Source organism: Crassostrea angulata, chromosome 8, assembly GCF_025612915.1.
Source record: "Crassostrea angulata isolate pt1a10 chromosome 8, ASM2561291v2, whole genome shotgun sequence".
NCBI classification, from domain to species: Eukaryota; Metazoa; Mollusca; class Bivalvia; order Ostreida; family Ostreidae; genus Magallana; species Magallana angulata.
Genome location: NC_069118.1, coordinates 25006489 through 25034483, shown reverse-complemented (window position 1 = coordinate 25034483; position 27995 = coordinate 25006489). Strand labels below are relative to the sequence as shown.

The 27995-nt window shown below is 32.5% G+C and overlaps 4 protein-coding genes and 1 long non-coding RNA gene across 9 annotated transcripts; all 5 read left to right on the top strand.

The window, feature by feature from the left end:
• LOC128159898 (uncharacterized) lies at window positions 1-4039 on the top strand. Of its 3 annotated transcripts, XM_052823117.1 has the most exons (8): window positions 1-211; window positions 964-1026; window positions 1363-1428; window positions 1536-1602; window positions 1717-1958; window positions 2716-2860; window positions 3274-3408; window positions 3803-4039. In XM_052823117.1, exons 3-8 carry the CDS (start codon window positions 1423-1425, stop codon window positions 3844-3846), a joined length of 639 nt encoding a protein of 212 aa, XP_052679077.1. In that variant the 5' UTR covers window positions 1-211; window positions 964-1026; window positions 1363-1422; the 3' UTR covers window positions 3847-4039. The 3 variants fall into 3 exon arrangements, with proteins under 3 accessions (XP_052679077.1, XP_052679075.1, XP_052679076.1); XM_052823115.1 differs by lacking the exon at window positions 964-1026 and having other exon boundaries at window positions 3-211; XM_052823116.1 differs by lacking the exon at window positions 1-211 and having other exon boundaries at window positions 874-1026.
• A 1371-nt stretch (window positions 4040-5410) lies between these two features.
• LOC128160085 (uncharacterized) lies at window positions 5411-18902 on the top strand. 2 transcript variants are annotated; one of them, XM_052823350.1, is made up of 4 exons: window positions 5411-5638; window positions 6105-6370; window positions 7607-7748; window positions 18762-18902. In XM_052823350.1, the coding sequence occupies exons 1-4, from the start codon at window positions 5539-5541 to the stop codon at window positions 18881-18883; spliced, it is 630 nt and encodes a 209-aa protein (XP_052679310.1). In that variant the 5' UTR covers window positions 5411-5538; the 3' UTR covers window positions 18884-18902. The 2 variants fall into 2 exon arrangements, with proteins under 2 accessions (XP_052679310.1, XP_052679311.1); XM_052823351.1 differs by having other exon boundaries at window positions 5499-5638; window positions 6109-6370.
• On the top strand, window positions 7776-18393 carry LOC128160086 (uncharacterized). Its single transcript, XR_008240235.1, has 3 exons — window positions 7776-10788; window positions 17891-17953; window positions 18285-18393. It is a non-coding gene; the product is annotated as an uncharacterized LOC128160086 (long non-coding RNA).
• Window positions 11367-12906, top strand: LOC128160084 (uncharacterized). Its single transcript, XM_052823349.1, has 2 exons — window positions 11367-12661; window positions 12747-12906. The coding sequence occupies exons 1-2, from the start codon at window positions 11677-11679 to the stop codon at window positions 12785-12787; spliced, it is 1026 nt and encodes a 341-aa protein (XP_052679309.1). The 5' UTR covers window positions 11367-11676; the 3' UTR covers window positions 12788-12906.
• Window positions 18903-20420: 1518 nt separating the features above from the next.
• LOC128161597 (uncharacterized) lies at window positions 20421-27973 on the top strand. 2 transcript variants are annotated; one of them, XM_052824910.1, is made up of 7 exons: window positions 20421-20561; window positions 21087-21194; window positions 23356-23428; window positions 23519-23760; window positions 23907-24051; window positions 26314-26445; window positions 26856-27969. In XM_052824910.1, the coding sequence occupies exons 3-7, from the start codon at window positions 23356-23358 to the stop codon at window positions 27116-27118; spliced, it is 855 nt and encodes a 284-aa protein (XP_052680870.1). In that variant the 5' UTR covers window positions 20421-20561; window positions 21087-21194; the 3' UTR covers window positions 27119-27969. The 2 variants fall into 2 exon arrangements, with proteins under 2 accessions (XP_052680870.1, XP_052680871.1); XM_052824911.1 differs by lacking the exons at window positions 20421-20561; window positions 21087-21194 and adding an exon at window positions 22813-22819 and having other exon boundaries at window positions 26856-27973.
• Window positions 27974-27995: the final 22 nt, after the last annotated feature.

Here is a 27995-nt window from a genome sequence, read left to right as displayed (position 1 = left end):
GAACAAAAACACAATCTGACCAGGAAGAGAAAACAGCTTGTTTCTATTCAATACAGCAACTCATAATTCAATGCAACACAATATGGTAGATAACATCTTTTGCAGTTGTATTACCGATTGTGGGTTTCGTTTGCTTTTCCGGGTTTAGGTTTTATGCTCTTTGAGTGACCAACGGTCTAAGGAGGTAAACGAGGAGGACTGAATTATCAAGGTATATAATTATTTATAATAATTTCAAGGAAAAACATCAATACATTTTCGTTTATATACGACCAAAAATGAAATGCATATCATTCTCTTTATTTTGTTGTATCATTGTGCAGTATATACCCTGTTTGTGTTGGCTAAATAACAATGGCTTGAGTTGATTGGGGAATAAGTATACTTAAATTACTTTTGTAATATGCCTGGTTGTTTAATATTATTACATTAAAATTTTATTTATCTTTTTTTTTGTTTAAAAACAAAATCCTAAGATGGCCTTAAAAAGTGTTTTTAAAGTATTTGATACCTTTGACCGGGTGATATTAGTGTGTCATATTAACCTCAACAATGAGGAAGTAGGGGCTTTGGTTAATATGAACACGGTCAAATAACCATCTCACCCGTGAACTAATGCACGTTTTTTATTACGTTATTTGTATCCCTTTTCATAAAAAAACGTGCAGATGACATTCATTGTCATTGCAATCTGATGCCTTGAACGTGTTTTTAACTGAATGCATGTAAAACGAGTAAAGTAGAGCAGTAAACCAAGAGGCATTACCTTTGGGGTTTATTTTCTTCCTTTATCTGCTTGAGTGATGTTTTAGGCGTGCACCTTCTTTTGTTACACGGATTGTTCTGTGTAACTTTTTACAAAGTAATGTTAAGTTCATTTATCAACATTGACCATACTCCTTTTTATAATTATATGTTGATTTGAACGTACATGTATATGTATTTGATTATATGTACAAAAAGATAAACGTATCAATTGGATTAGGCAGCTGGCATTGCTTCTCCATAAGAAACTTGTCATCCATGGTCAGTACATTAATGTAATGTTAATACACTGTATAAGTACAATTTTATGTGCTTTTTTTTTTAGACAATGACTACTAGTTTGCAATTTATTTCATTTTCATGTGTTATAATTTCTTACTTTTATGATATATCATAAGTAGAGATAATTGAGATGTATCAACTCGCATTTAGATTTTATGTACCGGTAATATGAAAAAAGTTATAAATTTAGAGTCAACATGTCCGTCTCATTTTAATGGGTTTTTTTCACTATTCCAAAAAAATGTTTTTAATTCATTTGTTTTTCAAATCTATATAATAATCATTGTGCAATATACTATAATTATTCTATTTCAGACCGAATCCAACAGTTGTGATGTACATTTGTGATTATCCACCATCAAAATCAAAAACGATATGCAGGTAAAGTTTATAGTTGTTTTAATTTTAGAACAATAAAATATACCTGTATTCCATGTCAGATGTGAATGAAGTTCGTTGATAATGCACTTGCACGCTTTTTGTTTCAGGTGACATTTACGAATCAAATCGCACTTTTGGTCTTTTTTCATTCCGTAGCAGCTTCGCCGACTATTTGTGAGTAGCTATAAACTACATGTACCAGTAATTATCCGTTAAACTTAACATATAAGAAACGCTCATTAATAAAAAAGAGGAAATCAATGTATTTATTAACTTATATATCTTCAGACTCCTTCGGTAGAACGTGCTCATTGCAACCTCATCAGGTGAATGAAGATTCTGTGTTCTATGTTTCGTTTTATAACGCCAGTAATCCCAGTCAGATCTGGTGTTCGCACATAGCCTTTAGTGGACATGGTTCGAATTCCAAAGACAAATATCAGATCTGTACGACTCCAAAAATGTTTCTGGATCCATCGTGTAATTTGAAACTAACCCTAAGGAACGGTTTAAATGGCACGATTTTCAAGGTAAGTATTTCTGATGAGTTTCATGTAATGATGATGATGATGATGATGATGAAGATGTTGATAAAAATTGCTAGCAAACACCAAAACAATTAAAAGCAGCTCTTAAACAAAACTAAAAAGTAAATAATGGTAATGGATTTAGAAAGTCGCACAACTGTACATCTTCATAGCAGCTACACTTGTCATGTATAATTATACATGAACAATGCAACTACCTGTTAACTGTAGCAGTTATTATTATTATACCTGATATCCCACCAATAAGTCAAGAATTGGCATGTTTTAAAATGACAAAATACTTAGTAATACTTTGATTTACGGTCATGATTTCATTACAACTCATTAACAAGCACTACAGAAACTACAGTTACTATATCTAAAAATATCGTATTTCGAATACATATGATATACTCCAAGTCTTGATTTATTGTTTTCAACTGAACATTTGTCTTCAAGGACTGGATTTTGAATTTTCACTGCTAGTGACCACATATTTCTAAAACAAAGTTTGATTTTTTTTAAAATACTAAACAGTGCATTTATATTAGTTTTATTTTCATGAGGTGCCCACGAGGAGTGTATATTTTTATATTTATTTATTTTTTATTGGGGGGGGGGGGGGGGTTCTAGTAGATCTTCTCGCATATGGTTTTAATTCAAGTTTGTGTTTTTCCATGAATTATTTCAGTTTGGGCTGACAGTGCTTGTAAATCAAATTGATTGTTCTTGCCTTATATAATGTTGTTCTTGTCTGTAGACATTTTCCTGTCACGAGAAACCAATGTCTAAATTCTGTGCTAAGCAAGGAGAGCATCTCTACTTTGTTGCAGAAATCCAAACAACAGAAAAATGGACGCCACCATATTTTTTGTTCCATGTGGAAGCTACAAAGACCTATGACCGTACGTTACAATGCACAAGGATACTAAATACATATTATATAAAATCATACATAAATTGTGGCTCGATTGTCATCAATACCTGTATGAATAAACGTAATTATGATCAATCTTGATGCATGTATATGCATACCAATACCAGATTTTTGTTGGATTATAATCACCAAAACCGGTAAATGATTGGAACAATCGACGCATTCAGATTAATCATTTTTTTCCTAATACATACATGTAGTTTTCTGGACTTAAAGTAGATTTAACTAGTACTTAATATGTCTACTTAATATATAACCTTATACATGTATATCAGATGCAGTTTTGTGCATATTATTAATCTATTAGAATTGCTTTAACTTTCAGTGACGTGCCTACTTTTTGATTGTAATTTAATACCAAGGTTATATTTATCGTTCAAGATGTCATTACTGTTTCTGGAATATGTGGTGGTGTTTTTGGAGTATCCATTATCATCATAATTGCTGTCGCCTTGAAGTGCCGTAAAACGAAAGCGTCCAATCCATTTATGAGGCGCAGATTTGGAAATACTCCAAGTAACATTCATTTGGCATGTTGAAATAATTGTAGTTGCCTTAGTGCACAACATGATTTTAATTGCTGATGTTTATCAACAATACTGACAAAACGCAGCGAGTTATTATTCATATTACAGATCAGACATACTTATCTTATTTAACATAACTAGATGTTGGAAATTTTATTTTCTTTATCATGAATCTGATCGTTAACGTAAAGATTTCTCGTTTTTTACGAAATTTCCATTTTGGTATTAAAAGCCCCTGATCGATAAATTAATTAAAGCACACTAGTTTTCGTTGACTATCGTCATTGTGTTTTTGATCCTTTATAAATACTGAAAATTTATGAATTTGAACTTCCTTGTAGAACTGTGTATTGTTAGCAATGTAGCAATTTTCTGTATTCCAGCAACAACGTACCATGTGATCAAGAAAGTAGGACTTCCTCAATGAACTCAGGGTCAGCGTCTCCAACCGATGACATCCACTCGTCACCCATACATTCCGGACCTGACGTTATTTTGGGTTCACCATTCAACGATTCCATAAACTCTTCTGGACGATCTGTGTTTTCGAGGTCTCCGCCACCATATGTGGAACAAGATCCACCACCGGAATACTCCACGATTTGCACATAATTATCACATTAATGAATGGGAGAGGAGGAAAGTGCTGAACTGTTTATTTTATCTCTGTACATTTATAATTAAAAGAATGAATGGTTTATCACGTACCGAGTCTTCCTTGGTTTTATGAAGTTCCATTGTTTCGCTTAATTTTTATAACTTCTGTTTTACCTCTGACATTTTGTCAACAATTGTAAACCCATTAATGTATGCATGTATACAGCCATGTAAACATGTATATACCTTATGTACTGTCATATTGATGGTGTATCTAATTGAAATAAATTTAATTTGATTTGTAAATCAGACACGAAATAAGAAATAAAATCAATATTATAATTGTAGTGTTTTGCACTAAAATCGCATCAACTCGGTAGATTATATTAACTTTTAATTTGAAGCAGCCATTTTATATTAAGAGTCTGAATTTAAATGGTTTATGGTTTGATTGGTATCTATGACATACATTGTATTATCGTGTTGTTTAAACACAAAAAGCATAAGCCATATGATAATTGATTTTTTTTTCCTTTATCCACTTGCCAAGTATATAATAAATCAATTTGAAAGATAATTTCGTGTTATACTCAACATGATTATTATTAAACTTGTATTTTCAGTTTTAATATGTATAAAGGCCGGTAGAGGTATAATTTATATGTCAATTGGTATGAAATAAATATGCATAAATAGAGGAAAACCTATGTAAAATATCAAAGTAAGATTACATCGGTATGATATTAATCTTGATCTTTGTAAGTATCTTTTGAAAAAAATAATTATAGATGAGAGAAATATCAACTGAATCTGATGAAGAGAAATGTCATCGGCCGATATTAACAATGCCTACTAGTCAAGACCTTAAACGGTCTGGGTTTTTTTCCCGTAATTATTTGATTACATTAACTGTCCTTAATTTTATATTAAGTAAAAGGAGGTATATAATTCATACATTACTAAGCCTTACGTGTATCTGCAAGATTGAAAATGTCATTTTGAAGAGAAAGGACGGGGGGATTCCTAGAAAACTAGATAGATTGTTTTGATTCTGAAATGCGGTGTTTCAAATACTTAATTAACAAACAAAATTTAAGAAAAGATAATAAATCAAAATCTCGTATCATTTCTCATTTATGAGATACATGTGTATGTTTAATGATAATGTTTAGTACATTTTTTTAATTATGTTTGAATAAAACCGAAAAGTTCTTACACTATATTCTGTATTTTGTAAAATAAAAAGAAAATAAATCTATCCAATCATATTAAAACCAAATTACTAAATGTACCAATGATAATGATGGTGAATATCAATTTACATGTACTTTGCTGGTACTAGGTACTACAAAAGTTCGGGATCGGCATACAAATAATTTGTATCGTAAACAAAACACTCCTGACAGTTGTTTATTCTCACGTGTCTTTGACTGTAGTTAGAGCTTCACTTTGAATAATTAGTTTTCTAATGAAGAGCTTTAAATTTGATGGTTAAAAAGAATCGCTGTCGTCCATTGACAAGATGATACGCAAAGATGATCGGCCTTCATCAAGTTTATGTGTATTTTGCGTTGCATTTATCTGTTCTCTACAATGGATAACTGTTGATTCACAGACAATATGTAAGTTTGCAAGGAAGTGGCATGATTTGTGATCGCATAATCATACAAGTTTCTGTGTAGTTTATTTGCACACGTACAGATGTAAAAAAAATTCCACCATAGAAAAAGATGGTGTATACAAAAAGGTCAATGCAGTTTGATATGTACAGTCAAAGCTTATTTAGATGATATAAAGCTTTATTGATTTATAAATTCCTGAAGTTCGTAACCTTACAAGTGATCTAAATATCTTGAAATAAAACGATTATGTTTTTGTAAGAGGTATGCTATATTATGTATCTTGCATATAGTATATCCTTAATATATGTATATTATAATTGATATCCATAAACTAAATTTAATATAATAATGGAATAAACCAAAACATGATTATCATTATTTTCTGATGTCATATTTAAAAAAATATTTTGTATGATAACTGATAGTGCAAGTGTATTAAATTCTAGCTAGTATTATGATTCTGTAGACAGGTTAGGTACCGACTGCGGTACCACTAGTACTATCACAGAAAAGAGCAACACACAGTTAGAATTCGATGGACGCTATGACGGAGATAAAGTAACATCCGGCGATCTAAAGTATCAGCAGTGCGATAGAATCATCTTCCAGACCAAGAACTATGACGAGCCCGATGCCAGATACAACATCTGTATATCTCCCATCTATTTTAACGACAGGGAGTGTGCGGTGACTCTGGACTTTAAAAACAGTTTGTTTACTTCGCCTTTGAAGGTAATTAACATAACTGATTTATATGTTTAAGAATACTAGTACAAGAACCAAAAAAATCAATATATAATGCTTTTGATTTATACCAAATTTCAATCCTTTGCCGTGAGTTTGCGATACAAAAATAGCAACATCTAGCACAAAGACACTTGTTTCCTAAAAACAATCCTTACTGGGGTCAAGTGCATGCTTATGTAGATTACTTATAATCAAGAGCAATGAAGAGGATGACGCCATGATTGCCCACTTATCACCACTCCAGCTGACCATCCCTAACCACATTGTATTTAACGTTATTTTGTGTGTCCATACAAGTACAAACATGTAAAACCTGTATAAGCACTAAGTTTTTTGAAATAAATATAATAATAAAGATATTAATATCATTAAACAGAGAAGGATAATTCTATGTCTGCAGTAACTGTTAAAATGAAATAACTACAGAGAAGAACATTTATTTAATTAACTGAGAAAAACACAGCACAGTTACTGAAAAAATGAAATTATAGTATCATTAAAAGATATCAATTTGAATTGCAATGTGAGTGGCTATTCCTCAGTACTGTGTACATAACATTAGAAGTAGAAGGTGTCCAAGTAGCGTAGTGGACAATGCACTCGCTTGTCACCGCTGCGACCCGAGTTCGATCCTCGTGATCGACAGTGGCTGTATGTGATAGGGTATGGCGGTTGCCCTCTTGGACACATGGGTTCTCTCCAGGTACTCTGGCTTCTTCCCACCCCAATGACCCCCTCGTGCTAACATCCGTGCCAACGAGAGATATATAAGTTGTAGAACTTGCTCATCAATCGTTGTAAAATAAATAAAGTTCAGTTCAGTTCAGTTCAGAAGTTGCTTACAATTTTACTCAAAATTTGACTGCATTTCTGAGGTCTTTAAAGGATAGTTGTGACTTAGTTTTGCTTACATGACCATTCAAACCTCCTTTTACCTATTACTTGTAGATGTTAATTTGTAGCATGATTAGGCTGACCATTATTTATAATAACACATGGTGCAATAGATAATATGAGGTTTTTCATGTTATGTAATGCTGAAATTTATTACCTGTATGTTATCTCACTTGTTTGGAGAGAGTGGGGTGGGTGGGGATGGTGGTAAGATGTTATACATATATATATATTTGATACATGCTCATGTCAAATTTGAAGTGGGTTTTGTTTAATGACTTTAATTAATTTATGTTTTGAGATTTTTTTGTACTTTTTTCTTTGTAGTCCTTTGATTGTCAGAACCGGATGGATTTTAAATTCTGTGTTCCAAACGGCGAGAAGTTATATGTGTTCTTGAACCTAAGTGAGGGAAAATCATTCGCACTGACCACCTTTTTATTCCGCGTTGTGGCAGAGAGAACTGATAGTAAGTCTCATTACAATATATTATATAAATATAAACATGACACTCTGAACTATATCCTTTTCCATCATGGAAAAACTTTAAATTATGTAGTAGCATAAACTACCTGTACATGACTGTCTGAAACTGAGGCTTTATTTAAGGAATAAGAAACCATTCTTTAAGTATTAGAGGTGATAATAATGGTTGGGGTGTGGTCAGGTGCAATAAAGCCTAAAGGGCTTTATAACAGATTTGACCAAACCTCGTCTGAAATTGTCACCTCATAACATTCAGAAAATGATTCCTTATATTTATATTATTTCCAATTTGTACACTTTAAAACAACATTTTATAACCATTATTTTTTCATGTAGCACATGCTATGTATTACTATGTGGCGCAGACAATATCATTTTTTCGTAACCTGAACCAAAAGTTCAAGTGAGCTTTTCTCATCGCCTGTTGTCCGTCATCGTCTGTCTATCCGTCTGTCTAAACTTTGTACAAAGCATCATTATGGTAAGGGGTTCTAAATTGTTACTGTGAAATAAAAGGCCGAACCCTTTTTAAAAGGGAGATAATTATGAAACAGTGAAAATATAGTGGGTGTCTTAAAAAATCTTTAAGAACCACCGCACAAGAAATGCCATTATTTACACCATAGCTTGTATATATAGTGAAGATTATAAGTTGTTAAAATTGTGACCCTCAGATTAATACTGGGGCCCCAAGAGGGGTTCAAAGTTTTAAATAAAAATATACAGGGAAAATGTTTTAAAATCTTCTCCTCAAGAACTACAATGCTTCAATTAGTGAGATTACTATACAATCATTCTTTAAGTTACATAGTGAAGATTCTAAAGTGTTAAAACCATGACCTCCAGATCAATACTTGGGTTCAAAATCTAACATAGAAATATATAGGGAAAATGTAAAAAAAAAAAAAAAGCCAAAAAAACTTCTTCTCAAGAACTACAATGTACACTCAATGCTACAATTTGTAAAATTAATATGCAAACAGCCTCAAATGATGTTCACTCTAAATTGTTAAAACCGTGACCCCTAGACCAACACTTGGGCCCCAAGAGGGGTTCAAAGTTTATCATAGAAATATATAGGGAAAATTATGTTTAAAAAACTTCTTCACAATAATTGTGATCCCTAGTACAATACTGTGTCCGTAGAAGGGGTTTCAAGTTTACATAGAAATATATATGGATAATGTTTGAAAATCTTCTTTTCAAGAACTAGAGCTACAATTTGTGAACTTACTATGCAAGCATCCTCAAAAAGTGAGGATTCTTAATTGCTAAAACCGTTATCCCCAGATCTAAACTGGAACCCAAATAGGTGTTCAAGTTTCAAAATTCAATATATATAGAAATTGTTTGAATTTAATTTATGAGGTTATTATGCATGCATTCTAAGATAATGTACTAGTGGATTCTAAATTGCTAAAACCGTGACCCCCAGACCAGTAGATGGGTTCAAAGTTTATTTATAGAAGTATATTAGAAAATTGTTTGAAAATCTTCATCTAAAAAAAACCCAATACTACATTTAGTGACGGTATTTAAGTATGTATTAGCATTATCATATCTTTATTTTGATGTCACAGTGATCTTCTTTCACCTTTTAATGATTATTGATAGTTCTTTCACATTTTTGCTATCTTTAATACTTCGAGGCATAGTGTAATAGGGTGCATTTTATGATAATTACATTCATGCATATTATTCATATTTCATCATCATCATCTTACATTCCATATTTTACATGTACATATTTAGAAACAGACTAATATCCCTATAACTCCCTGTCTTTTATGCATCTATCAAGTAATCATTACTTAATTACCTTTTCTAGTGGTTTCTAATATTTTATAGCCTTAAGTCATTTCACCTGTATGGTCACTTACATACATGTGGACAGGATCAGGTGGTTTACTTAGCCAATAGTATGTTTTTATGATTTTTTCCCGCTTTAACTGAGTAGCCTTTGTGACAGACCAAGGCTAGTATTCCTAGGAGTAAGACCTAATTTCTTCAAGAGACGATTTCACTTATTCATTTATTTCATCAACACATTTGAAGCAGTCAGTTATAGTAAGTGTTCTATTTTTTTGGTATTCTTGAACTTTAATAAATAATTTAATAGATAATAATGATATTTTCTGTTAATTGGTACATTTGGCTAATTCTACTTTTTGAGGTGATAATACCTTATTTATGAAAGAATGTATTTTATAAATTATCCCAGTAATTCATAGTTTTGATATCTAAGCTATAGTATCTCATTTCTAATATATGTGAAAGGTTAGTTATTGTTACCATTATGATATTTAATACTTGTAGTTAGAGACTACCATTGTCAGAGTAATCTGCAGGATTGTGCATGAAACCTTGTTCCATAAACAGGTGATCGTTGCAAAGTTATATTTTTATATTTATTTTATGTATCTTGATAAAATGTAATCTACAAAGGAGTTACATTGAAAGTATATGTTTTTATTTAATTAAATATATATATAGATATTGATAAAGATGTAGAGCATATTTCTATATTTTTGTAAATTGTGTTCAAGGGCAGTAACTCTTCTTGACACTGATTAAAATGCATCATAAATTCAGAGTTATCCTTCTTTACAAATAGTTTGATTAGTGAACTCTGAGCATTAATGTATTTCATGAATATGTATTTGAATATGATTGTATATTTTTATGCTGATATCTATGAATTATATTACAGGGTTTAAATCCTTTAATCCTAACCATTTATCCGAATAAATGAAGAACCCTTAAAGTGGACTTGTTTATTTCTTGGGACAACCCACTATCACATTTGGCGCCCACGTTGCATTCGGATACCAAGGAGATGGGGACCACACATGAAGCTGACTGATGTCTACAGATTCTTATGGTGGAAAGCCGAGGTCTATACAGATTGAACACTGGACTCATGTTTTGTGACTCTTGAATCCTGACCTGTTCCAGATTCCAGACTCCGGAGCCATTCAACACCTTGAGATAACAGACAACAGACAGTGCAGCCGTTTGATCATGTGAGTGACTAGAACATTAAGAAAGTGATTCATACTTTGATGACTGTTTAACTGTCTGTCTGGGTGTCTGTAGTAACTTTTCATTTAATCATTGACATTGCATTGAGCATTGATTGATCTCTAGATCTATTTGATTATTATCAAATATAGACTTTTGGTATTTCATGTTTCTATGTAGATAGTATTTATTTTCAATATTTGAATTCTGCCAATCATCATCAGTTTTAAAATCATCATTCATTTTTCATTGCCATAAATACTTGCAATTTATTTTGTTATGTAGAGTTATTGCCCTTTATACAGAGCAATTCATTATTGATTTTTGAAATATTTTTTTGAAATAAATTTGTGATTTAATTTTTTGAATTAGCCTTAATGTAGCAATCTAAAAGTAAGACATTTTTCAATAATTTGATAAATTTTTATATTTTTTTCCATTGACAATTTATTTTTGACATTTAATTTTTTTTTTCTCCCTCTGACTGCATTCATTTTTGACAATTGCATTTTGAATTGCATATCCATTTTGCATTTGAGTCCTACATAAATTTTTTTCTTTGGTTTAAATCTGATTAATTATTTTTTCAAACATTTTGATCATTAGGTCAACATTTTTCATTTACACACTCACCCATTCATTCTCCCTTTCATCCACTCATTTTATGCATGTAAAGCACATGCATCAAGGGCAGATAATCTTCAAATGAATACTATATGACTATTAACATTTACTTGAATCATTCATTTGAGTGAACTGTGAACACTATGCTGTGATTTTCAAGGAGACGCTGAAATTCAAGTGATATAACTGTGAAATTTAGTGAAAAACCAGAAAATTTGTGATTTGCATATAAATATTGTGAATTGTGTACCAACTGAAAATTCAGCATGGGAGACAAAATTTCTGAGGAGGAAGGAAAGAAAATTATTGAAGCATTTGAAGCTTTGAAATTAAAACCAAAATGCGATACACCAGAAGATCTCAAGAAATGGCTGGAGGAGAAGTCGCAACTTGGAGCAACAGCGAAAATAAAAACTGAGAAAACTGAACAAACAGATGAGACAACTAAACAATATATGAACTTTCCAAGGATTTCAACATTTTCTGGATCGCCGAGAGGAGAAACAAGTTACGAACTATGGCGCTACGAAATCCAATGTTTACTCAACGAGAAAGTATATAGACATGATCAGATTCTACAAGCCATCCGCAGATCAGTGAAAGGAGAAGCAGCCAACATCCTCATGAGACTCGGACCAGGAGCAACAATAGATAGCATCATTCAGAAAATGAACTCCATCTACGATACTATTGACAGTTGTCAAAGAATACTTGGACAATTCTATAGTGCTCAACAAGAGGAAAATGAAAGTGTTTCTGACTGGGGATGTAGACTTGAACAGATCATAAATAAAGCTGTGATGCATGGTGAAGTTCGACATTCTCAAGTAGACAATATGTTACGTCATGCATTCTGGGATGGACTTAGATCTGACTTGAAGGATATATCTGGATACATCCATGATAAAATTCTGTCATTTGATGAACTTAGATCAGAACTAAGAGCAATTGAACAGGACCATGAGAGAAGAAAAGTAAACAAAGGAAAGAAAACTGGACCAACCGTTATGAGTGTAACTCACGAAGAAAATGAAGCTTCCGGTATGGATGACATCAAAGGGATGCTACTCAAATTAACAGCTGATGTGCAACAACTGAAAGATGATCGTTTACAGCAACCTCAGCCTCCATATCATAGAAACTTCTTCCCTAGAAACAATGGAGCACGCTTTCAGCATCCAGTTGTAGCTCGTCCACAAGTACCCATACATCAACAACAGTTTGGACAACAACAACAAAGTTCATTCAGAGGTCAACAAGGAAATTACTTCCAAGCAAGACAACAAAGACCTGGACAAAGTTCAATGGGACCTAATGGACTACCTATATGTTACAGATGTGGACAGGAAGGTCACGTGCAGTATGGATGTCGAGTGAGAACAGACCATGTCAGCAGACCGTTAAACTACAGAGGACTAGCATCGAGAGGCAGACGCTAGGCCACGGTCAACCAATACAGAGCCTCACTGAATTACAACAACAAATACCAGGACTGATGGGAGAACAGAATATTATATACGTTAACATCAATGGTGTAGATACCGCAGCTTTACTTGACACTGGAGCTACAGTGTGTACCATCAACACTGACTTTTACAATTCTTACCTACAAGATGTTCCACTTCATTCGTTGGACGATATTATTAAAATCAAATGTGCAGACGGAGAGAACATGCCATACTTAGGATATATCAAAGTAACTGTCAGCACTGAAGATATTAGCTCACCAAATACGAATGACTGTCTTATGTTAGTTGTACCGACAACTGATTACAGTAAGAAAGTTCCAGCTATAATTGGTACAAACTTTATTAAGAATATCATGAACTGTGTAAAACAACAAAATGGCGAAAGATTTCTGCAAAATACCCAAATGAAAACACCATGGTACTTAGCATTTAGATGTGTCGCTCTACGAGAGAAAGAACTTAAGCGCAACAGAAACATTCTAGGCATTGTTAAATCAGCAGAGACTTGTAGTATAATCATACCACCAAACAAGGAAGTGACAATATCTGGATTCATAGATAGACAGATACCATACCAACCTGTTTGTGCAGTACTTCAGAAAACTAGTGGATCTGTTATACCAGATGACCTTGACATTTCTCCATCCTTAGTGTCATACAGATACAAAGACAACTATGAAGTAGAAGTCAACATCAGTAACATCACTACAAGAACTGTCAAGATACCGCCTAAAGCGTTGTTGTGTGAGCTACATCCTGTACTTATTGAAGATGTTCAACCACAAACTACCTCAATAGATTCGGAAAATCAAGATGTAATGAATTTAGTGAAAATTTCATCAACCAATCTGACACAAAATCAACAGCAATATGGATACAGAATATTGGAACAAAACAAAGACATTTTCTCGACTAGTGATACAGACATTGGTCACAGTAACAGAGTACAACACAAGATAAACATGAATGATGAAGTTCCTTTCAAGCAAAGACACAGGAGAATCCCGCCATCAATGTTCCAAGAAGTTCGAGACCATCTACAGCAATTATTAACAGCAGGAATCATAAGAAGATCAGAATCACCATTGACTAGTAACATCGTACTGTGTAGAAAGAAAAACGGTGATCTGCGCATGTGTGTCGATTATAGACAGTTAAACGCAAGAACAATTAAAGATGCATATGCACTTCCTAGAATAGAAGAAATATTAGACTCTCTTGGTGGAAACTCATACTTTTCTGTCCTCGATATGAAGAGCGGATATCATCAAGTTGAATTGTTTGAAGATCATAAACAGAGAACAGCATTCACAGTAGGACCTTTGGGATTTTTCGAGTATAATCGCATGCCATTTGGTTTAGCTAACGCCCCCGCAACCTATCAACGACTCATGGAAAACTGTCTAGGAGATCTAAATCTGAACATTTGTTTCATCTACCTTGATGATCTTATAGTATTTTCAAAAACTTTTGAAGAACACGTTAAAAGACTGCAAAGCATATTCCAATGTATCAGAGAGAACAATTTAAAACTTTCACCTAAAAAATGTCAATTTTTCATGGATAAAGTGAAATACGTTGGTCACGTAGTTTCTAAAAATGGAATTGAACCAGATCCAGACAAGATTGAAAAAGTTGTGAACTGGCCTAGACCAACCAAACCAGATGAAGTAAGACAGTTTGTTGGATTCGTTGGTTATTATCGACGTTTCATCAAAGACTTCACAAAGATTGCGAAACCATTAAATCAGTTGATGCCACCCACTTCACAGAAGAGCTGAAAGAATTCCAAAGCACCGCCATCTTGGGAATGGGGAGAAGATCAAGAGAAATCATTTCAACAACTCAAGAAACATTTATCATCACCACCAATATTAGGATTTCCAAATTACAATGAACCATTTGAACTTCATACAGACGCCTCTTTGTTAGGACTTGGCGCAGTTCTCTATCAGCTACAAGACAACACAAAGAGAGTAATAGCTTATGCAAGTCGAGGTTTAAGCAAATCTGAAAAACGCTACCCTGTACATAAACTGGAATTTCTAGCCTTAAAATGGAGCATTTGTGAAAAATTCAAAGACTATCTCTATGGACAAACTTTTAAAGTTTATACAGACAATAATCCTCTAACTTATGTCCTCTCAACAGCCCATCTTGATGCAACAAGTCAACGATGGATAGCAAATTTAGCATCATTTAACTTTGATATTATTTATCGACCAGGAAAATCTAACAATGATGCAGATAGCTTAAGCCGTTTACCTGGACTGACAAACCAAAACCATGAAAAAACTTGCAACATCTCAAGAGAAGCAATCCAATCCATTTGCAAAGCCATTAATGTGTCACCTTACGCAGAATGTCTTGCCATAGATTGTGAATCTATAAAAGAAGATTTGATTCAGCCAGAAATTGATGAAGAAATAGACATCACTACCGCCCAATACAACGATCCAGTTTTGAAATTTTGGTTTCCATACATTAGGAGCAAAGTCAAACCATTCAGAAAAGAGATGCCAACATCTCCAGAACATATGACAATATACAGAAATTTTGAGAAGCTGAAAATCATCAATGAAATCATATACAGAGAAACTCTTGTCCAGAAAAAGAAGAAGTATCAACTACTGTTACCATCATCGTACATACCAACAATTCTGAAATCACTACATGATGATATGGGTCACCCTGGGAGAGATAAAACAACATCATTGATACAAGACCGATTCTTCTGGCATAGAATGACAGTTGACATAGAGGAATACATTAAAAAATGTCAAAGATGTATATTGAGAAAATCACCTGAAAACCACAGAGCACCTCTTGTAAACATCGAAACTTGTCAACCTTTGGAACTTTTGTGCTTAGATTTTCTTACCATAGAAACATCTAAAGGAGGTTACGAAAATGTACTTGTCATCACCGACCATTTTACCAGATATGCACAAGCCATTCCAACAAGAAATCAAACCGCAAAAACAACAGCTGATGTTTTATTTAATAACTTCATCATCCATTATGGAATACCAAAGAAAATCCACACCGACCAAGGAGCAAATTTTGAAAGTAACCTTATCAAAGAACTATGTGAAATTACTGGTGTGATGAAATCAAGAACTACACCTTACCACCCAATGGGAAATGGACTCTGTGAAAGATTCAATCGAACTTTAATCAAGATGTTAGGAACTCTACACCCAGAACAGAAGAAAGACTGGAAGAAACATATTGGTCCGATAGTTCACTGTTACAACTGTATGAAACAATCTTCAACAGGACAGACCCCATTCTATCTTATGTTCGGCAGAGAACCCCGACTACCTATTGACTTAGCTTTTAAAACAAATCCATATGAAGATAAACAGACAATGACTCATTACATAGAGAAACTTAAAGAAAGACTTGAAACATCCTACAATTTGGCACAACAGAATGTAAAACAATCTCAGATAAAACAGAAAGATTTTTATGATAGAAAAGTAAGAGGGGCAACACTCAAAGCAGGAGATAGAATTCTCGTCAAGATAGTGTCTTTCACTGGAAAACACAAAATTGCCGACAAATGGGAGAGTGAACCGTACCTAGTACTTTCACAACCAAATCCTGATATTCCTGTTTATAGAGTTCAGCGAGAAGACAAATCAGGAAAAGTACGAACTTTGCATAGGAATTTATTACTTCCTTTGAATTTTATACCACCAGAAAGAATCGACATATTACCAAAGCCAGTACCAAGAAAGAGGAAATTGAAAAACAAATCAGAAGAGCCAACTCCAACTGAGCCTGTTAAATCAGACACAGACAGTGATGAAGACATGGACTTCCCACATGACGTCATACATGTTCCTCACACTGCTGCTGAGAAGATCTTGGGAGAAGATGTTGGTGATTTGGATGCAGGTGATATTGTGGAACCTGTCCATGAACCACATATTGCAGAAGAGGACTTCTTACATGATGCAGATGCAGACGCAGATGCTGAAAAAGATGAAGAACAACAGCCGGCTGATCGAAACGCTATCCAGCATTTGGATACTAATGATGAGGAGGAAGATGCAGAATCCCAGGAACTGGAAGATTCACCAGAACCTCAAGTTCGTAGATCTTCAAGAGTTAGAAGAAAACCAACATGGATGAACACAGGCCAATTTCTCGTAAATCAACACGTAGCAGAAACAAGTTGGAGAGACAAAGCTGAATTCCTTCTGAAAGTAACTAAAGAACCGGCTTTGAAAGACTATCGTGATAAACTATTGGATGGACTTTTAAAAGTTATTGTGAAATAGACTTTCATATTCTTTTAAACCAGCAAAATGATGGGACATCATTTTCAAGCAGGGGGGAGAGTGTAATAGGGTGCATTTTATGATAATTACATTCATGCATATTATTCATATTTCATCATCATCATCTTACATTCCATATTTTACATGTACATATTTAGAAACAGACTAATATCCCTATAACTCCCTGTCTTTTATGCATCTATCAAGTAATCATTACTTAATTACCTTTTCTAGTGGTTTCTAATATTTTATAGCCTTAAGTCATTTCACCTGTATGGTCACTTACATACATGTGGACAGGATCAGGTGGTTTACTTAGCCAATAGTATGTTTTTATGATTTTTTCCCGCTTTAACTGAGTAGCCTTTGTGACAGACCAAGGCTAGTATTCCTAGGAGTAAGACCTAATTTCTTCAAGAGACGATTTCACTTATTCATTTATTTCATCAACACATTTGAAGCAGTCAGTTATAGTAAGTGTTCTATTTTTTTGGTATTCTTGAACTTTAATAAATAATTTAATAGATAATAATGATATTTTCTGTTAATTGGTACATTTGGCTAATTCTACTTTTTGAGGTGATAATACCTTATTTATGAAAGAATGTATTTTATAAATTATCCCAGTAATTCATAGTTTTGATATCTAAGCTATAGTATCTCATTTCTAATATATGTGAAAGGTTAGTTATTGTTACCATTATGATATTTAATACTTGTAGTTAGAGACTACCATTGTCAGAGTAATCTGCAGGATTGTGCATGAAACCTTGTTCCATAAACAGGTGATCGTTGCAAAGTTATATTTTTATATTTATTTTATGTATCTTGATAAAATGTAATCTACAAAGGAGTTACATTGAAAGTATATGTTTTTATTTAATTAAATATATATATAGATATTGATAAAGATGTAGAGCATATTTCTATATTTTTGTAAATTGTGTTCAAGGGCAGTAACTCTTCTTGACACTGATTAAAATGCATCATAAATTCAGAGTTATCCTTCTTTACAAATAGTTTGATTAGTGAACTCTGAGCATTAATGTATTTCATGAATATGTATTTGAATATGATTGTATATTTTTATGCTGATATCTATGAATTATATTACAGGGTTTAAATCCTTTAATCCTAACCATTTATCCGAATAAATGAAGAACCCTTAAAGTGGACTTGTTTATTTCTTGGGACAACCCACTATCACAATAGGATAATGAGATTGGCAAGTTGATGCATCATAGATATATTAGATATGATGTCCAAAAAAGTAGACTTCTTTTTAGAAGTTCTTTAATATATTGTCAAATCTTGGAATATCGCAAAGAAATATTCTGAATATTATAGGTATAAGATTTTAGAAAAATAAATGCTGTGTATGTTTGGACAGATCGCTTCATCTTAAGGAAATTATTAAAGTATATAATACACCGGTAAATGTAATGAGTATCTGAAATTTTTATTTTGTTTTGAAACACAAATGACAATAAGAAATTGAGACACAAATAACTAGATTATTACAAATGAATATCTATTGACAATTTATTTCTTGGCGTTTACTTAACCATTTGATTTCATTAATTACTTTTTCAGAACCAACACCTGTTTTGGCGATTGTTTTGGGAGTTCTTGGAGGTGTTTTACTTGTCGTGATCGCAGCCATCATTTTCATCGTTTACCGGAGAAGGAACAAACAACGACACTTAGTCACATAAAAGTCATTAAATCATTTTGACATGTACTATATAAGTACTACATCAGCACAGTTCTCAAATTTTGTGCTTTGATTGGTTTTTGATTGTATCATGTTTGAAACTCAGGTCTTTAATTATATTTTAAGGGGTTTTTTTGTATTGTATGTTATATGCATCATTATGCAATGCATGTACATACACTGTTTTATAGATATGCATGTATTGGTCATGTTTTTAAACACTATAAATATTTTCGTAATTTTACATACATGTTTTAAATTTGTTTTTGATTTTTACTTTTAGCATATTTTTTGTATTTGTCTTTAAAATACTGGATCATCAATATCTGAATTTCACGTTCGCAGGTAAAATTACAAAACATAATTATTTTTTTTACATACTTTAATATCTTACAGTAAACAAATGTCTTTTTTGTAGTTTTCAATGCAAAGTTCACGTATAACTTATATTTCTATAAGTATTCAGCCTTCAAAACGAGAGGGAGTTTTTTTTTTATTTTTTGTCTTCAGAACATAACAAACCTTCCATGATTAAGGCGTAAATCCGGTTTGAAATGCATAATACAATATTTGTTTTAAAAAAGTATCAAATTATTTACAGTTGTATTTGGCACACTCGAAAGTTAGTGAGAGTTATCATAGATAAATTTGATAGAGAATAGAGACATGATTGCAAATTGTTGTACAAACAAATATTTTTATTACCGTTTCGGATTCATCAAGTGCATGTTTATCGTTTGTTTAGTTTATCGGTATAGAAAAATGTAAATCACTATTACACAAAAACAGTCGTGTATTTCATCGCATTTATACATTAATGTGTTTTAATTACAATGTCTGCTTGTTTTATTACATGTTCCATTGCTTAAATTGAAAAAAAATGTTTACAATGCAATCTTTGTTAATGAACAATAATATCTGTATCTATAAAACACCGATTTGTCTCTGTAATAGTTTTAGAAGAAAATATGTCTGTTGTAACTGTTTTTCACTTTTGTCTTTTCTAAAGTATACGTTGTGTCCTTAATATTACATGATGTGATGAACCTAGTCAAATAAAGAGTTCAAGCTTTATATAGTTACAGGCTTCGTGTTATGTGTAAACAATGTGCCGATTGAGGCCATCTTAATTATTGATGTATGAAAGCATTGGACCATGCAGTTAAACACTGTGCTTGGTATATGAAGATTGACCAATATCATGAAGGAATTCATGGAGACGATGAATGTGAGATGGACCCAAACAGAACTTACAGTAGACGAGAAATAAAATCCTCAGTAGGTTATTAAGAAATAATCAAAATAATTAAGAACGTTGAGACGCTGCATATACTTAAAGTAGGTCATAGTGAAGTAACGAGGGTCAATAAAGGTGGAGTATATATATAAACTGTGCGTGTTTAATTTTGACGTCATGTTTTGAACGTTACCGTGCGCCGTGGTGACAAAACATGTTGTTTTTAAAAAGGGGTAACAAAAATACCCTTTTATCAAATGGACTAAACCTTCGCATATCAATAACATAAGTGTTGGTGCACAGATTAATCTGTTAAGTATGATTTTCATGAAAAATATACGATAGACAGCCGCATTGTCTTCGTATTTTTTGATTGACCCTCGTAAATGCTGGGATTACATGTATTTCATCGATATTTTGGAGCTAGAGCACTTTAATAGAGGTATTTTAGAAAATTAACACCTAATGATAAATGATTCAAATACAGCATTTGTGTTAACTTTTATGTACTGTTTTCGTAACAAGATTTAACAATTTTGGCCTTAATTTGTATGTACACACTGTCAGGTTTAGGGGTAATGCAGTTTACTTGTCATTTTTTGCAGAAGGCACCATACCGTAACTCGTTTATTTAGCATAAGGACATATTTTTTCTCAAACGAAACTTCTTTTTTTTTATTACGACGTGAATATTCAATACAGATTGTAAATATTAAAGTGAACAACTGTTGCGAATTAACTCTTCATACTTTAACCGTACTTTATTCTTCATATATTAATTTACGTGCAGACAATTTTTATTCCATTTTATTATGCATTATGCATAACTACAAAAAAAGCGTACCTTCTATACTGTATATGTGTGTCAATCTTATAGCTTTCTGTCTTTTGAAAAATTACAAAAACAGGAAGAAAAAATAAGTACTCCAAAATAACGCAACTTAATATGTGATCTAATGTTATATAGCTGAGATAGATTTCAAATGTTTTCCCGGGAAATGATTTGTGGTTTTGCAAAGGACTGAGAAGAAGATTGGTTTTAGTATTATACAGAAAGATCCTGATTTTTTTAAAGGTAGGTATATATTATTTAAAATTTTACTAATGAATTTATCTTAATCAAAATTAAAATGTGTTTTCGATGATATTTTGTAATACGTATGGGTAAAATCTAATTAAAAAATAAAATATTCCTCACTGGCTTAAACAATTTTCAAATAATCAGTTTTTAAAAAGAAATTTAAAAACATCGCGAAATTTTAGCATTTATTTTTCAAATATGAATTTACATTGCATTAACCTATTGTTATTTAAGTTAATCCGAACTAAATTTTGCCAGACCGGTGGTTGTAGTATATTGTTGATTTTAGAATGATTTTCGTCGTAATATGCTTTATATCAGTTGGAATCAGTTCAAACGTCAAAAAAGCGTGTGTGTGTTTTCGATTTTGATTTGTATGCGAGATTTCTATACGTGGTACTTGGAGGAAGCGATAAGGTACCTGTATAAGAAACTCTATGTTTCTCAAACTATTGTGTCCAGGTAGCGTAGTGGACAATGCACTCGCTTTTCACCGCTGCGACCCGAGTTCGATCCCCGTGATCGACAGAGGTAGTATGTGATAGGGTATGGCGGTCGCCCGCTTGGACACGTGGGTTCTCTCCGGGTACTCCGGCTTCTTCCCACACCAATGACCCCCTCGCGCTAACATCCGTGCCAACGAGAGATATTAATATAAGTTGTAGAACTTGTTTATCAATCGTTGTAAAATAAATAAAGTTCAGTTCAACAAACTATTTAAAATGAAATTGTACATTTTTTGCAGTTTCATTCTCCAATAATCATTTCCGCTTTGTTAGTCTATTATTGGATATTACATCATTAGCAAGAACTTAAATATGGAAGGACGCTATATAAACTGATAATCAGATAAGTACACATCTATGGCCATGTTCATGAAACTATCTCCAGATCCACCAAAAACATGTTCTAGGATACCAAAGCAATCTTAAACGTATCGCAAATTAAGATTTCTTATTTTGACAATATTTTCTTTGAAAAATGGAAATCAACAATTTAAAGTTGATTGTGGAAAAGTATTGTAAATGTACAATTAGGTTATATAGGTATCCTACTGAGATTATAAGAAATTTCTTCTTTAAAGATTTCTAATGTGGTATTTCATTTAGCATAGACGATTATTCGTTTTATTTGCTCGATTTTGTATCATCTATTACGTATAATTTATGTGTTTCGTAATATGTGTCACTTAATCATTTAAAAAAGAAAAAAAGAAACATCTACAATTTAAATATCAGCGAGCCCTGGCCACTTTACTTAAAATCGAAATTCTCCCAGACAGATAATCAAACACCCTTACATGTAGTGACAGCTGTTGGGGTGTCTTAAAGTTCAGATTATTTTCAAGAGGTGCCATAAGTTAGGACGGCTTTTAAACACCTTTTGTCCTAAGATAAATCTTAGACATATCTTAGTCTTATGATAGCATCCTGAACACGCCCCGTGGTGCATCTAACTTACATTACTATCTATGCTGAAGGATTTTTGATACAAAAGATTTGTGCTTCTGAAGTTTTATTGTCTTTTCGTTGAATTGTTATATGAACCTAAAGGTGTCATTTCATTGACTGCATGAATAAAATAACTACATGGAAACCAGAACCTCGATTTTTTTAAAGGTGGAATTTTCTTCCGTAATTTTAGTTGACTGTCAGCACGACAAGTGCATAACGTATTAAATGACAATAGGGCGGTCGAGTGGCTAACTGTTGCAGTATGGAGCCATCTCTCTGAGGACATGATTTCATTGTTTGTAAAACATGCAATATACCTTTAATTTATCAAGATTGTCCACTGATTGAACATTATTTTCTCTCGTATTTCAGTTTAAAGAAAAAAGACAAATACATTCCTAACTTTTATATTTCAAAACTTTGTTCAGGCAGAAAAAATATGAATTACAGTTCATACATTTTTACTTATTATCCTTAACACGTTTGATTTGATGTTTACATATATAAACAGAGCACTTTGATCGATTTTTAACATACGACATCAAGTCAATGTGATGTTGGGCTAGCTTTATGTATTTGTCATACACCTCCATTGTTGAAGTAACGGAGTCAAAATTGACCTATTGTGTAAAAGGATAAAATTTAAATTTGAAAACTCATAGGAAAATGCATTGTTTACATCTGCTCAATTTCGGTTTCAGATGAAAACAACAAGTCTACCTTTTGTGGATATTTTTCTCTTTTTTCATTTTGTGGCATCGTCACCAACAATTTGTGAGTAGCGCTGCTGTAGTTATTTATGACCCAATTAACTTCTATCACCCAAAATGAAAGTTGACTGCTAATGACAATCATTATTTTCAGATTCCTTTGGTAAAACATGCTCGATGCAACCTCACCAGATAAACGAGGTCTCTGTGTTTTATGTTTCTTTTTTCAACACCGGTAAGCCCAGGGATATGTGGTGCTCACACATAGCCTTTAGTGGATATGGTTCGAATTCCAAAGACAAATACCAGATCTGTACGACTCTAGAACGATTTTCGGATCCAACATGCAATTTGAGACTAACGCTACGGAACAGTTTAAATGGCACTGTATTCAAGGTTATCATCTAAATATAAGTACTGGTTTGTTTCATATACAGTAAGACCCGTTGGAGGATCTGTTTGTTTGCTCTTAGTGATTTATTCAGTTAGTAGTTTGATTCTTGTGTTACCCAAGTTCTGAAATCGATTTGTTTGCCTTGTAGACATATAACTGTAGGCAGAAATCAACGTCTAAATTTTGTGCAACACAAAGTGACTCACTCTATTTTGTTGCTGAATTCTATACAAAAGAAAGATGGACACAATCAGAATTCCTATTCCAGGTGGAAACTACAAAGACCTACGACCGTAAGTGATTTCACAATTTTAATACACTAATCAGTTTTCTAGCGTACGATCTACAATTGGTAAAGGTACCTGACTTACATGGATGAATTATGACTAACTTGCTTACATATTCTTTAATTTATTTACCTTTTTAGGCAAAGTTAAAAAAAAGTATTATACACAAAATTGTCAGATATGTATTAACTTTAGTCAGATTATGAACGTACATGTATGACATGATGCTCCGTTCGTGTTTTTCCACGAGAGCGCATAAATTATAATGCCAACCAGCAGGCATGTTCACGAAACTTTTCGAAGATATGACCTAAGTGTGTTCCTAGGATATGACTTAAATAGGAACATCCTAAATTTAACATAAAACTTGAATTAAGATGTTATTACAGTAGCTCGAAGGTAACTTAGGAACATCTTAAGTTAGGATATCATAATCATCTAAAATCATTCTACATATTTTTGACATCGATTCATACTGATAAACTTTGAGATACTTTTGCAGGAAAAAATCATCAAACATTTTTCTAGAGAAAATAGTACGTGGTTACAATGCTTCAGAAAGGTATTTTTAAAAGGCAACTAAAATTTGAGTGTCAGTCGTTGAGTGATAAGCAAGTTACAGAGCTTGCAATTCTTTGCTATATAAAAAAAGCTCTTGTTTACATTTTGAATGTTGAAGTGAAAATTCAAATTTTAGACCTAAAGTGAATGTGTTAAATGTTAGGAAACGTTTATTTATGTTTAAAATGAATAAGAAGATAGACAAATCAGCTTGAAAAGGTTTTTTTTACTGGTATATTGAACCTATGTAAACAAAACAGGGCACGAGCCTTGTTTATATGACAAAGAATTGTGGGCCCTGTGTCTTGCTTATAACTTTACGACTGACTCTCAAATTTCATTTGATCATTAGAAATGCTTTCCTAAAGCATTGTAAATAATGAAAACAGAAACATAGAATTTGACCAAATTTGTGACCATGCCCCTTTAAAAATATATCAGCAACCACTTACAATTTAGTTCAAACAAAATACAAAAAAACAAAAATCCAAATAACTGAATTGTGTGTAAAGATAATATCTGGAGAGGTTTTGGCTTAACACCTGCGCATTTTTTGGAATGTAAATTTGCTTTTCCTGCTATTGTCATTCAAGTAATACAAAAGCACACACTTTTTATATAATTTAACGTTAACTGTACGTGTACACACACAACGGTTACCAAGTCTTTTTATAAACAGTGCTTCATTTGTCAATTTTATGATTTTTCTTAAAATTTATTGAGTTAAAATTTACATCATATATCTTAATGAAAATGCATTTGATTTTTTGTTAGATAAATTTAATCAAAAGTTATGCAAAGAGTAAATGATATCAGTTTTTCTGGGACACCTTCTATTAAGAATAGAACAGTTTTTGCTGAAAAATGAATTGTTTAAATAATTGTTGTAAGCTCCGAGGCAGGTATTTAGCAACGGGGAAGTAGGGAAGAGGGAGAGTACGGTGTCCCTCTTGTCCTAATTAGGTTAAAATAAGCGTATATATTAAAATAAATGACTATGCTCCTCACCCGGAGTAGGATTTGAAGTTTGTCAGAAATGCTGGAACTGTAAAAAAGATTGCTTTATTCTACTGGTCTTAAGAAAAAGTTTCTTATCAGTCCCCAACCAAAAAAAAAAAAAAAACAACCCCAAAAAACCAAATAAAATCCCCTGATTTTACAACATTGGAATGGCCTTAAGAGAAGATAAGTGATGTTATAAAGTTAGGACAAAGTTATGGCGGTTCCCAAACACACATAAGACTGAGACTTACTTAAAATGCACCGTATTCCTAAGATTTTTTCGTGTTCGTGTACCTGCACTCTACCAAGTTATTGACTGTGATAAACCAATCATTATCTTCAAAACTAGTTTACCTCAAAAATTCAGAATAACAATAATTGAATTTTTAGTTTCACTTATCTGTAGGAAAAAATATATTTGTAAAGATACAGTGATATTATTAGCACTGAATAAGAACAAAAGTGTACGGCGTTATATATCGTTGACCTTTAGATACTTTAAACAATCAATTCTTTAAAAAAAAAAGATTTTTTTACATATATAATATACATGTAACTTGTTTAGAATAAAGATAAAAACATCGCAAACAAATTGTCTAAATAAGTTAAGAGTATAATTTTCAATGATATATATTTGTTTCATTAAATATTCAGTTTATTTTTGTATCCACAGAACTCAGCATTTATTTAGACTTTATCTTTTAGATGTTATAACTGTATCTGGAATATCTGGTGGTGTGTTTGGAGTTATTTTCATCATCATTGTCGCTGTCTACTTAAAGTGTCGTAAACTGAAATCAAATACATATTTGAGACGCAGATTTAGAGATATTCGAGGTAAAATTTGCTTTAAATTGGTTTATTATCAATTTCATTCTTAATATTGCACTAAAATTGTGCATAATGCCATTGAAAATGGTTATTTTTAATCAATGATTGTTTTATCACTATAACTGTTACAGATATTCCTCAAAATATATAAATAACCTGCACCATTGCCTGTATCAAAATTTACATTAGGTTTTGATGAAAATTATCAGGAATGGAAAATAAGATAGAGTACAGTGAAAACAAACCGTGTTCTTAATTTCATTTACTTGATCCTACATTTGTATTTGAGTTTTGTTTTTTGTTTTCATCTTATTACTTACTTTAACCTCATCTCCAGTCCTTTTACGGAAGCTAAGGTTTATGTTAGATTTTGTTTACATAAGAGAAAAGCGATAAATACTGTTTTTCTATTTTAGTTCACTTTTTCTGTCGCAACGCACCATGTGACCAAGAAAGCAGCATACCCTCGACAACTGGATACATGACCCCAAGGGCAGCACATTTAACCGGCGATCATCATCCGCCATCTAATGACCCTGGTCCATATTTAATTATAGTTGATCCATCCTTATATAATTCCATAATAGCTGGAGATATACCAATGCCTCCTCCCCCATACAATGAACAAGAGCAGGTTACATCAGACCCACCACCGGAATACTTCTCTATTACGGATTGATAATCAACTGTTCACTTAAATGTACTTGGAGTGTTGTACTAGGGTATTAAAAGTTATAATTTAGTACACCAACTCTTTTTGCATGTACATCGGATTCATTAAAACCAGAACCTTGCATTAATTCTGTTAAAAGCATTTTATGTATATGTGTTGTGTGCGTTTGATTGATGGAAAGATGGATTGAGATGAATGGTAGTATTTTTATGATTGAAAGAAATTTTAACTGCTTGTATTATTTTTATAATTCCAATCTGAAATCATGAACTTTGACCCTTTGTAATTATGAAACGGCTCCGGCAAAATCATCTGAATTTTATAAGAAAAAAAGGCTTTTATAGCAAACAATATGATCTGTAACATTGGTACATTCCTAAAATGCAAGCCGCAAACCTTACCTTAAAATATATATGCAGGGAAGTACAATCTTTTTAATTTTCGTTAGGCTGGTCTTTTTCTTCAGTTTTTTAGTTTTAGGCGGTAACTCTAAAATTGCACAACTGTAATTTTATTTTACAATCATTCATTATATAGTTTCAGTTATATAGGAACACCCTAGGTATTTTTTGAAGTCAATGCTGCCATGTAATATGTTTTTGGTTACCACGGCACTCATTGAACACGTTTAACAATAAAATGAATTAAACCAACAATTTAAAAAAAAATATAATAATATACCAACGATGGTTGAAATCTAGTGACCCCAGGTACATGCACAAACTATTGCCCGATTCTTACATAAAGTCATACATACTAATTGGCACTTAAAATATCTTTGCTTTTTTCGCGCATTTAGGGACACATTTAATTTCTCAAATTGTTTAATGTTGAAGGCGTTTTTGTCAGATACGATAATGTACAAAGCAACCAATTTTGGAAA

Bases quoted from the DNA above. Each gene is read 5' to 3' on its own strand.
- LOC128159898 (XM_052823117.1), top strand. The intron at 2,861-3,273 runs GTACGTTACAAT...TTATCGTTCAAG, and splicing joins AGCTACAAAGACCTATGACC to ATGTCATTACTGTTTCTGGA. The intron at 3,409-3,802 runs GTAACATTCATT...TCTGTATTCCAG, and splicing joins CAGATTTGGAAATACTCCAA to CAACAACGTACCATGTGATC.
- LOC128160085 (XM_052823350.1), top strand. From the start codon at position 5,539: ATGATACGCAAAGATGATCGGCCTTCATCAAGTTTATGTGTATTTTGC. The intron at 5,639-6,104 runs GTAAGTTTGCAA...ATGATTCTGTAG, and splicing joins TGTTGATTCACAGACAATAT to ACAGGTTAGGTACCGACTGC. The intron at 7,749-18,761 runs GTAAGTCTCATT...TTACTTTTTCAG, and splicing joins TGTGGCAGAGAGAACTGATA to AACCAACACCTGTTTTGGCG.
- LOC128160084 (XM_052823349.1), top strand. From the start codon at position 11,677: ATGGGAGACAAAATTTCTGAGGAGGAAGGAAAGAAAATTATTGAAGCA. The intron at 12,662-12,746 runs GTCAACAAGGAA...TATATGTTACAG, and splicing joins ACAACAAAGTTCATTCAGAG to ATGTGGACAGGAAGGTCACG.
- LOC128161597 (XM_052824911.1), top strand. From the start codon at position 23,356: ATGAAAACAACAAGTCTACCTTTTGTGGATATTTTTCTCTTTTTTCAT. The intron at 23,761-23,906 runs GTTATCATCTAA...TTTGCCTTGTAG, and splicing joins TAAATGGCACTGTATTCAAG to ACATATAACTGTAGGCAGAA. The intron at 24,052-26,313 runs GTAAGTGATTTC...TTTATCTTTTAG, and splicing joins AACTACAAAGACCTACGACC to ATGTTATAACTGTATCTGGA.